Genomic DNA, 11,793 nt, shown 5'->3' with positions numbered 1-11,793 from the left:
TGTATAGTCTACTTTATACATTCACTTCTCATGACTTAAAGTAGCTCACTTGAGTTCTCCTCCTTCATTGAGCTCCGTATGGTAATATCAAACAATGCATATATTTTCACTAGAAACTTTGCAAGGCCTGGTTGTAAGATGACCCAATATCTATCTATCTCCAAGGGTTTGACTAGTAATGACCAATTTTGCTTCAATCATCTATGTAGAAGCATCTCATTTACATTGAACACAACAAACTTTCTAATTGTTAGGGATAGTTATAGATGAACATTAGGGAATGTGAGAAAGTGTATGCTTGTTATGGAAAAAAGAAAAGACCTATGTTAGCTTTTGTTATAATAGAGGTTTAATTGATTATGTCACCTTTGCTCTTAAAAATCTAGCCGTTTAGCAAAGTGATATAAATATACTACCTATCTTTGAGAATCTAATGCTATCGATGCAAGATAATTGTAATCCGCATTGCAATCCAAGATTGTGTCCTCTTCTCTCATTTATACATGCAAAATTGACCTTGAAAAAGCCATGCCGCATTGCATGCCACCTATATCACACAACATTAATACTAACATATGCTAAAAATATATTAAATTTTAAAAAATGCCTATTCATTGGTTTAAAAACGTTCAATGGATCTCACTTTAACCTCTCATAGAAGCTCATGTTATATCTTGCAACCAATCATCCATTTGTATATCATCTAACATGAACTTTGGAGGGATAATATTAGCTAATGTAATTCAAAAAAGAAGTCACGAAGTTTAATACTATTGCAAGCAACCTAGTATGATTGTATTACAACTTCTCTACCTCTGACAATGAATACAACTGTCTTGTTGTGGACAACTTTTGTCATGTATAAGGTCCATATCTTTGCCCCAACTCACTTTATTGATGCCCATCCTCCACAACCTACTCAATGAACTCCACTATAAAGGGTATTCGCAGTGAAAATAAATAGCTCTATGTACTTGAGTGAGTGATTGACTAGATGTATCACATCATCTGACCTTGCCTCACAATGTGGGAGTTTCATAATGGAAATTTATCCTCTCAATCCATGCACAATGTTGTTTCTAGATAGACAAACCACCATGATGTCACATGTACTATTTGTACTTTCTTCATCGACCTTGACCAATTTGTGTTGATTAACCCTCTCCAACACCTCCATCATTCAAGAGAGCATCTCACTTGGTTGAGCACTTCTTATTGTATTTTTTGTTTCAAATGAGTCATAGAGAACATTGTGCTACTCCTTTGGCATCATTAAACATGGAGAGGTAGTGTCTTGTGAAGGTGCTTCCACATAAGTGCTTATAAACAAAGCTAAATATTAGCTATACATTTCCATTTACATGGAGATATCTTTCTCTTAGCCACATGCTCTATTTGATTTCACCTTAGGGTGTTGCTTAGTCCCCTTCAGATCATGCCATAAGGTATTGGGTTAAGTTTTGCAATACGTGTTTATCTCATTCATCCAAGCTATAAGCTAATGGTTCTAATCCCAAACATAGAACATAGAGTTTGATAAAAATAGTACTACCAATCTCCATCTTGAACATATCATGCTTATTAGCCAATGGACATCCCATTCTCTTATAATTATTATGTCAACTTGTTTGCATTGGTGATGATACCATTCCCTACGTGCCTGCTTAAGTCCATAAAGGCTCTTCCTCAACTTGCACACTAAGTGTTTCTTATCCTTTTACTCAAAGTCCTTTATCCTCACACAAGTCTTCATATAAGAAAGCCATCTTAACATCCATCTAGTATAAGTCTAGATCCATCTATGTAACCAAGGTCAATACCAAAGAAAGGGTTGTCGACTTGACCATTGGGGATAATATCTCATCAAATTCAGATTGCTTTTCTTGTTTAATATCCTTTGTGACTAAACATGCCTTATACACCCACTTGCATGGCAATGTATATTTGCCATTTGACAAGGAAACCGAATCCCATGTATTATTTTTCTATAGTGAGTCAAACTCAAACTCCATGGTCCTCTCTCAAGAGTGATTATCACCCTTTGCACGTAGCCCATAATCGAAAGGTAGAGTCCGAGTGGAAGCACACAAGCAAAAGCAAGAGTTATGACAGATGGAGCAAGAGAGAAAGAGAGTTAGTCACCATATGTGGAAACTCCAACTATCACAATGTGTAACCAACCTTCCCTTATTCAATAGTCACTAAAAGAATAAATAATAAAGTCACAGTGATGAGTACTCGTCACCTTCAGTGTATAGGTGTACAATCATGGTGTGTGTAGTAAATACAAGTTCCATACACATGTATAGATTTAAGGCATGTAGACCAATCAATTCAACTATTTTCTTTACTCATTCTAATGAAAGATCCATGGTTGGGATATACCTATAAAGACTAAAGTCTATGTTGATGACTTGTATACATAGAAGTGGTAGATGCGGGTTTCCGCAACTTCTTGGATAAAGTTCCTGCTTCTTCAGCCTTTTCTAATGTAGTCTCTTAGCTTTTTAGCTTATTATGCATGGATGAGCTTTATTCATGCAACTTTTGAGTTTAATGAGTTTTGGTCTCTTGTATCCACTTTTTTCTAATAAAGGTGATCATTGATGATAACTGGGTAATGTTGGTGGGAACACCTTTTATTTTTTTCCACTAGGGACTTTCTCAGTTTATGATACAATTGTCAATTCTTGTCCTCGGCCATTGGATCTCTCAGCCTAGATACACTAGAGGTGATAAATATGACTCAATAATAACAAAGTTGAAATTTTATGCCAATTTGTGGTTAATCAAGTGATTATCTAGCCTCATTGGGCTCCTTTGGGCCTATTTTAATTGATGGGGGCATCACTTTAGAATGTAAGGTGTTGGCTCACCTTGGGCCGCTTTGAGCAGTTTTGATATTATGAAATCAAGATGAAGGCCAAATTGAGTGACCATGATGTGTTATGATGGTCGAAGACGAAAGTGCAACAAACGTGACAATCACCTTGAGTGGAATTGCCTAAGTGTTCACCTCGATCAAGGTGGTGTAATCAAGGGGAATGGGTTTAATCAAGGTGAAGGATCACATTGAGTGAGTTAGTCTATGTGCTCTATGTAGGTTAAGTGCTAATTAATGTGAATATATTTTTTGTTGGTCAAGGTAATGAACACCTTTGTCAGGGTGATCTAGTTCCATTAATGTGATGGGTTATGATCACATTGAGTGGTCATAATGCAAGTCAATGTGAGAGGATGTGGTAGAGGTGATGGAATTCAATCAAGATGATGATCAACTTGAGTAGTTTTGTGTCAATGGAGATGACGAACACTTGATCAAGATGATTATAATGAGTAGAACTGATCCAAGCAATGTGAAGATTGCCTTGAGTGGGGGTGTTGGAATTTAATTAAGGTGATGCCTAGTCTAATGGATGTAACCAAGGTGATACCGATTGCCTTGAGTGGAGTTGGTGTTAGATTATCTTAAATGGAATGGGTCCAATCAAGGCGACAGGTCTAGTCAAGGTAATGATCACCTTAACCATGGTGAAGGTCAATAGAGGTGATGCTAACTCAAGGTGATGTGATCACCTTAATCAGAGTGAAGGTGAGTAGAGGTGATAGTCACTCAAGGTGATGATCGCCTTGGGAGGAGGTGATGGGATGGTATGTAGTCAAGGTGAAGACCACCTTGAGTGGTTTTATGGAATTAGTTAGGGTGATGAACACCTTGATCAAGGTAATTGGATTGACTCAAGGTGATGACTAAGTTGAGTAGATTTGAGTCAATCAACATTAAGAATCACCTTGAGAGTGAAAATGGGCACTAAGTGGTCAATCTCGATGCTATATTAGAGATGAAGAGGTGGAGATGATCAAATTGAGTCAAGGTGAAGGATCAATTAAGGTGATGCTCAAAATTAGTCAAAGTGATCAATTCAAGTGCCTAGACTAGTTTGTTTTGCCCCAAAAGCTCTTATTTAACTCATACTGGTTAGGATATGTCTGCTAGATATATCTAGTACTATGTGTCACAATAAAGGATAGTTTGGCAAGACTTTCAGGGCTTAAATTATGTAGTCAAGGTGATGAGTATTCTAGTCCAAGTGATGTGAAGATACTCTATTTTTGGCCTAGATTTCTAGTAGTGCTCTTGCTGGGCACTAAGAAGGTGATGCTTGCTTGCCACCCCAAAAAGTGCACAAAAGTGAAATTTTCATGCCCAAGATCATCCATCCAAGATCATAGCCACTCTTAATCGAGGTGATGATACATGCACATCCATAAATGTGGTAAAAGCAATGTTTGAGCTTTGGATCAATTGTAACACACACTATAGAGTCTACAAGGTGCAAATAATGATGCTACACATGCATGTTCCCCCTAGGTACATACCATGCATTGTCTAGTTTTTCCTACCGAATTACGATTAGAATTAGACCAACAGTAAAATGTAGTGATAGATGTATGGTCATAGGTATTCTCACATTGTCTAGCGTTTGCTATGCATGCACTGCATACCACATGGACCCGCACAGGTCAATTGAGTTGCGCGTGTCTCAACTCTTAGGGCTACATGGTGAGAAAATCGATCACACTGAATATGACTTCATCAATCTTACTTACCAACAAAGCTCATGGAAAGACAGGACTCTTTTTCCTGAATGGGGGACGAAGCTTGGAAAGAGCTTTAGCCGTACCTGGAGCAACGCCCACAGTTGGAGAAGAAGAAGCTCTCAAGGGACACAAGGACAGTAGGTTTTATGCTCCAGGATAACATCCATGGCGACCTCCCTGCTGGAGATCTTCCCTCCAGCCATCTCTGCGTGGTCTTACGAGCACCCCTTCATCAGGTCCTTCCAATGGCAGCCCTCCCAGACCTTCGCCTCCTCCTACCTGTTCCTGTCCTCCTCTGTCCTGGCTTACCTCCTCTGCAGCACGACCCTCTCCCTCCTCCTCGCCCGCAGGGCCTCCCCTGTTCCCCTCGGCCCCCTCCCCGGCCTCCATAACCTCGTCCTCTTCTCGGGATCCCTCTGTATGTTCCTCGGCTGCCTCCTCGCCGCTGCTGCCGAGCTGCGGACCCGCCCCTGGCCCTGGCTCTTCTGCTTCCCAGCCGGAACCCGCCCCGCCGGCCCCGTCTTCTTCTGGTCATACGCCTTCTACCTCAGCAAGTACTACGAGCTCCTCGACACGTTCGTGCTGCTGCTCAAGCGCCGGCCGCTCACGTTCCTGCACGTCTTCCACCACGCTGTCGTCGTCGTGATGTCCTTCTTCTGGCTCGAGTTCTCGCAGTCCCTGCAGATCATCGCCATGCTCACGAATACAGGCGTGCATGTTCTCATGTATTCCTACTACCTCTTGTGCAGCTTGGGGATGCCCCCGCCCTGGAAGAAGGTCGTCACGAATTGCCAGATTGTGCAGTTCATCTTCAGCTTTTCGGTCTCCATTGTCCTCCTGTGGCTCCATTTTACTGGAGATGGATGCGCAGGCATGGGAGCTTGGACCTTCAATGCCTTCTTCAATGCAAGTCTCCTGGTTTTGTTCGTCAATTTCCACCAAAAACAGTACAAGGCTAAGAGAAGAGACCATCAGAAGTATCAGTGATGGCCAGTGACATTTTCTAGCTTCATTTGCTCAGAAATCACTGTATTTGAGATCGATGCACATGGAGAAGAGTTTGGATCTACAGACTTTATGCATCAATGGCCACACATATTCGGATTGTATCTGTTTCTGTGAATTGAACAGTACAATGCTACCAGGATCGTATCTGTTTCTGCGAATGGAACTGTACAATGCTACCAGGTACAAGACGTGCAAGAAAAACACACTACTCTGAATTTTTTTAAATGGGGTCTAGCTTTAGGTAATTTCTTCTTATGATGTAAATGTGTCAAACTGTTTGAGATTCCCGTCTTTGTAATGCTGTAAAAATTGGCAGCATCAAAGCTGAACCGCATTCAATACCTTATTTGTTCCCATGAGATAGCTTATGATCTCTGTAGTTATAACCTTCGTGAGTGCATGTGTGGTACAAGCTCTAGTTGTTTTCAATGGGGAAGCCCTTCCTATTATATGCCCTTTAAAAGTGACTTATGATTGGATGCCTCTTTTTGTTGCTTTTAGCATTGTATAAAATGGCTGACATTGGCCTGAAAATGTCATTCATGGTTGTGTAACAGAGGTCCTCATGTTGCTTGTGTTGGCTGGGTGGAAGGTAGACCAATTTTTTTCACGCTTTCTTGGGATCTATTATCTTTGAAAGCAGACCAAGACAGTCATTGTTAGCATGATATAGTCCTTTTGGTGAGCGAGTACTTATCTTCTGTGTGCAGATCCCTCCCTGGTGTGTTGGAACCATGACATGCAGATTGAGACCGCATGTCATGATCATTGCATGCACTCCCTGCAAGAGATGAGAGGATGTATGTGATATTAGTTCGCCGGTGCTTTTTCCATTTCTGTGGCAGGACAGCCATTTTACTTGTGTGTCTGAAAATACAAAATTTTGTGGTTGTTGAGACTACAAAATTCCTTTTTCTCCTTGAATGTGTCCATCAGGTTACAAATATTGAATAATGTGCACTCGTAGACACAGGAATTAACAGGTGGAAGTGGTCAGATTGAATTACAGGTTTGCCTGGCAAAGGAAAGATGTGAACTTCGTGACCAGCCTGCTTGCTTTCAAGTCTAGATCTTTTAGAAAGGCAACTTCTGGGAGCAGCTGGTATAATATTTGCAGGTTTTATGAGGAAGCTTTACAGCCTACCTTTGAGAATAGGACTGATGGTTGTCAGTTCTGGAGCAACAACCATGTTTTATTATGAACACATAGAAAGGGAAGCCACTTACTTCTGCTTTGTAACACTACCACTGTAGAGGTTGCATGTTCTCTGCATGGGTGTATAGTGGAGCTGTGTTTTTATGCAGGATTATTGCAGGCTTTTTTCTGTTTCCCTGTTTTTGTGGCTTCAACTTTTTCTTTTTTAAGAAGTTCAAATGCCCTGGAACAGTTAAGGCAGTGCTACCGCGGCAGCTAGGCGGGAACATTCCTATGTACGAAATGCTATCTTACAGAGTCTTGCTTAAGAGAAGAAATGTTGAGTTAAAAATGCATTACAAACTGATTAGCTCATTAATACAGCCCCAAAAGATGTAAATAATTAAAAGTTTCATTAAACGGTGCGCGGTCCTAGAGAGTTTTTGTCCCTCACAAACAAGATCTTTATTTGGGAGGATCCTTCTACATCTATTAATAGACAGGTCGCCCAACATTCGGCCAATTCTTTTGTGCAAGTTTTTCACTCTACTATACAGATTTCTTGGGTTTTACCTAGTGAAATAATTAACTTGTATCTCACATGTGCAAGTCACATTTGCTCATTTGATCGACTTTTCATTAAGTGCAAAGCAAATCATTGAAATTTCACATTTTGTTAAAGAGTTGTAACAATTGATAGTGGTTTGTTAAGGCCTTTTTTTTCATCTAGATAACATCCATTAATAGGTAAAATAATACTAAAACTTCACAGAGAAGCACATGGATATTTTATCTCTATTTTTTCATGTTTCAAAGCTTGCACTAGGTCGTAGGTTATTTTCCTCAAGCAATGCGATCCTTTTTACTTTCATATTGCTTTAATTTTAACTCAACTAGTATGCAACATTGCATTTAGTTAACTAGCTGTTCATGTGTGCATCACATGTTAGAAGCATCGGTTACATTATGAAATATTTTTGTTTGTATACTTTGGACCATTGTTATGTGATAGTGCATGGGAATTTGTATTATTAGCAACCATACCAAGATGCAATTTTCCATATATTGCATGCATTAGTAATTGCATTTTTTCTTATGATAAATACTATATGGAGTATTTACATGACTAGCTTTAGTATCATGAGTCCCAAATGCAATGGGTTGTATATATGTTGCCAAACTTGCCACTTTGTCCCTTGATATCATGTCAATATTATTATACATTGGGTTTTTAAATTTTACTTGTCATACTTGAATGCATTGGACCTTGCATAACATGCATAGATAGTTGCATACCAAATGCATTTGGTGGTGCGCAGATCGGTTGCAGTATGCTCACGTAGTGAATCTCGGAAGGTCCCCAAGAACAATGAACTCTATTTTTTTGCACAAAAAACAATGTAAAAAGCATGAACGACAAGAGCAAGAGACCAATTGGGTTCAATCTTCCCCCATGCCTTGTGTGAGCACTTCACAAAGCATGTATTTTATGTATATTTTTATCTTCATGCTCAATAATAGCCCAATTTACAAAATAATGACAAGCTTTTAGCTTTTGAGTTTGCTTTTACAAAAATAGGAAATAAAGCTAATGGACGGTGTCCATAGAGTCTGGCACGCCCAACACAATGTCCCAAATAGAAATAACATATCCGTGCGCATAGGCGCATACAAAATAATAATAAATAATCGATGCCTCAATAGACATAACAAAATATAGGCGTGACACCTATCAAAATATAATCTATAGGTCGAATACTCGCTAGACTCTAATACTTTCCTTCGCCACTGCTGCTATCTCTACACATCAACTGAAGCATTCACAATCGTTAGTAAAATAATACAATTAAACCGACAAAAGTGAATACCTAGCAGTCTTCAGCTACATAAATAAATCAACTGGTTAGAAATAAATCCTAACCTTAATTTATTACGAGTGCGCACTCTAAACTCATAAACGTTTATTAATTTAATATGCATTTTGTGGAATCACCCGCTATGGAATCACCCATGTACACACTAAATTAGTGAAACGCCCGAAAAGGATAGGCGTCGCCATCAACTTCTCGCACAAAGAATCCACTTTGTGTATGAGCCCCGGTCATCTAAGTTTACGGAATCCACCGTAAAACCTCATGGAATCCACCGTGGAATATGTCTCCTGGCATCATATCCCCGGGGTGGGATAGTAATTGACCTCAATTGCTATTAGCTCAATGTGGAGCTAACAGAGTGGGGAAAGCATTTAAGTCTCTAGTGTGCATCCATTGTGCTTCCTCTATAGGATGGTTCTTAAATTTTACTAGATATATAGAATACCTTCGGCCAGTTCTAGTGGTCATAAAGTCAGTGTCTATGATAGCTTCTGGTTCAAGTATTTCAGTCTCTTCCTCTAATAAAGGTGGGTTTTCATAAACAAGGTGGATAGGTAATTGGCCTCTAAATTGTCTCAATAAACTAATGTGAAATGTATTGTGAATTTTCCAATGATATGGTAATTCTAACTTAAATACATTATCATTAATTTTATGAATGATTCTAAATGGTCCATAAAATCTAGGAGCTAGTTTGACAACTGGATGGCTATCTACACTTTGCAATCTACGTTTTTCTATTCTCAGCCAAACATAATCATCAACTTTGAAATTCATGGCTTGTCTTTTCTTGTTGGCTTATTTGGTATATGATTGCTGGGCTTTAGCAATCATATCCTTAACCTCATCAAAAATACTGTTATGCATACTAGCAATATCATCAGCACTCTGAATTCTATTAGACAAAGATGCAACAGGTGTAGATAATCTATATCCATAAATGATTTCAAACGGTGCTTTCTTTGTAGATGTGTGCGGTGTATTGTTATATGCAAATTGTAATAAATACAAATGAGTGTTTCATGTCTGAGGTTTAGAAATATTATATGTATGTAAAAGATCTAAAATGCTGTTGTTTGTGGCTTCTGTTTGTCCATTAGTTTCTGGATGAAATGCAGATGAGAAATCAATCTTTGTGCCTAGATTAGCAAACAGGGTAATCCAAAAATTATTACAAAATCTAGAATCACGATCTAAAATGATAACTTGGGGCAATCCATGGTTAGTAAAAACAGTTTTCAAAAACAATTGTGCTGCTTGTGATGCTGTTAAAGTTTTCTTACATGGAATGAAATATGCTTGCTTACTAAATCTATCTACAACTGTCCAAATCATGTCATGGTTAGATTTAGTATTTGGTAAACCAGTAATGAAATCCATAGAAATATGTTCCCAAGGTTTAGATGGAATAGACAAAGGCATTAGTAATCCATACTGTTTACCATGATGTCTCTTAACTTTTTGACAAATCAAACATTCAGAAACGAAATTAGATACATCTGCATCCATATGCGGCCAATAAAAATCTTCAGTTAACATACGTAATGTAGATATGATACCTCTATGACCTTGATATGGGGGACAATGAATTTCATTTAAAACAAAAGATCAGAATGGAATAGTAACACACAGTCTCTTTTCATAAAACATAAATCCATCATTATATGACAATGAATCAACATGAATGAAATTATTTTGAATTAATTTATTCCAATCAGAATGAAAAGTAATATCCTGGTGATATGTATCTTTCATAGCAATCAAAGAATCAAAAGATATGACAGAAATATTATGAATTGCAAGTCTTCTACTCAATAAATCAGCCACTACATTTTCTTTTCCGGGTTGGTATTGAATGATAGGATGAAAACTTTGAATAAAGGAAGCCCATTTGATATGACGGTCAGAGATTTGGGGTTGGCTAAGTAAATGTCTAATACTTTGCTGGTCGGTCTTTATCATAAATTCTGAACCCATTAAGTAGTGTTTCCATTGTCTTAATGCTTGTACAACTGCTAATAGTTCTTTGTCATATGTGGAATATTTCAGCTCAGAGGGTTTCAGCTTACAACTAGAATATGCTATTGGATGATTGTCTTGCATTAGTACGGTTCCTATTCTTGATCCGCCAGCATCAGTCACAACTAGAAAGAATGGTCTATTAAAGTCAGACAATTGTAAAACAGGGGCATTGGTTAATGCATGTTTCAGTAAGTCAAAGGATTTCTGTTGATTTTCGGTCCATTGATAAACAATTCCTTTCTTGAGAAGTTTTGTTAATGGTAAAGCAAGTAATGAAAAATTACGTACAAACTTCCTATAGAAACTAGCAAGACCAAGGAATGAGCGTAACTTATGCACGTTTTTAGGAACAGGCCAATTCAATATTGCATCAATTTTCTTAGGATCAACTTTAATTCCTTCAGATGATACAATATGACCTAAATACTCAATTTCTGTCTTAAAGAATTTACTCTTTTCAGGATTTGCAAACAATTGATTTTCTTTCAATAACTGAAAAACTAATGACAAATGCTCATAATGCTCTTTCTCATTTTGACTAAACACCAAAATATCATCAAAGAAAACAATCACACAGTATTGATATTTCAGAAAGATACGGTTCATCATTCTACTAAAGGTAGCAGGTGCATTAGTAAATCCGAATGGCATGACTAATAATTCGTAATGACCAAATTGGGTTCTGAATGCAGTCTTAAATATGTCAGATTTATCTAGCCTCACCTGATGATAACCAGACTTAAGGTCAATTTTACTAAATATAGAAGATCCTTGCAGTTTGTCCATAATGTCATTAACTCTAGGTATAGGATACCTATTCTTAACAGTGATCTTATTTAAAGCTTGGTAGTCAATACACATACGATAGGTATTATTCTTTTTCTTGACTAAAAGTACAGGTGCACCGAATGGAGAACTGCTAGGTCGAATTAAACCTCTATTTAGTAATTCCTCAACTTAACTTTGGATTTCTTTTTGCTCTATCTGATTGTGCCTATATGGTGCTTTGCAAGGTAGTTGTGTGCCAGGGATCAAGTCAATTTTATGGTCTTCTGGACGTGAAGGAGGTAAATTTGGTGGTAGGTCTTCTGCAAAACAGTCCTTAAAATATGCAAGAAATTCCTTATGCCTAGGGTGCATATGATTTTCCTT

At 38.1% G+C, this 11,793-nt stretch overlaps 1 protein-coding gene across 3 annotated transcripts; it reads left to right on the top strand.

Annotated features, from left to right (window-relative positions):
* Positions 1-4,611: 4,611 nt before the first annotated feature.
* On the top strand, positions 4,612-7,245 carry LOC148019610 (uncharacterized). Of its 3 annotated transcripts, XM_087699719.1 has the most exons (3): positions 5,586-5,790; positions 6,168-6,202; positions 6,321-6,601. In XM_087699719.1, the coding sequence occupies exons 1-3, from the start codon at positions 5,645-5,647 to the stop codon at positions 6,416-6,418; spliced, it is 279 nt and encodes a 92-aa protein (XP_087555845.1). In that variant the 5' UTR covers positions 5,586-5,644; the 3' UTR covers positions 6,419-6,601. The 3 variants fall into 3 exon arrangements, 1 of the variants encoding a protein (XP_087555845.1); XR_015694852.1 differs by lacking the exons at positions 6,168-6,202; positions 6,321-6,601 and adding an exon at positions 6,608-7,245 and having other exon boundaries at positions 4,612-5,790; XR_015694853.1 differs by lacking the exon at positions 6,168-6,202 and having other exon boundaries at positions 4,612-5,790; positions 6,321-6,592.
* Positions 7,246-11,793: the final 4,548 nt, after the last annotated feature.

The sequence above is a fragment of the Lygodium microphyllum genome, chromosome 19 (genome assembly GCF_053477565.2).
Source record: "Lygodium microphyllum isolate KBCC chromosome 19, Lygodium_microphyllum_v1.1.10, whole genome shotgun sequence".
In the NCBI taxonomy this organism is placed as follows: Eukaryota; Viridiplantae; Streptophyta; class Polypodiopsida; order Schizaeales; family Lygodiaceae; genus Lygodium; species Lygodium microphyllum.
This window is presented reverse-complemented; position numbering and strand designations above follow the sequence as displayed.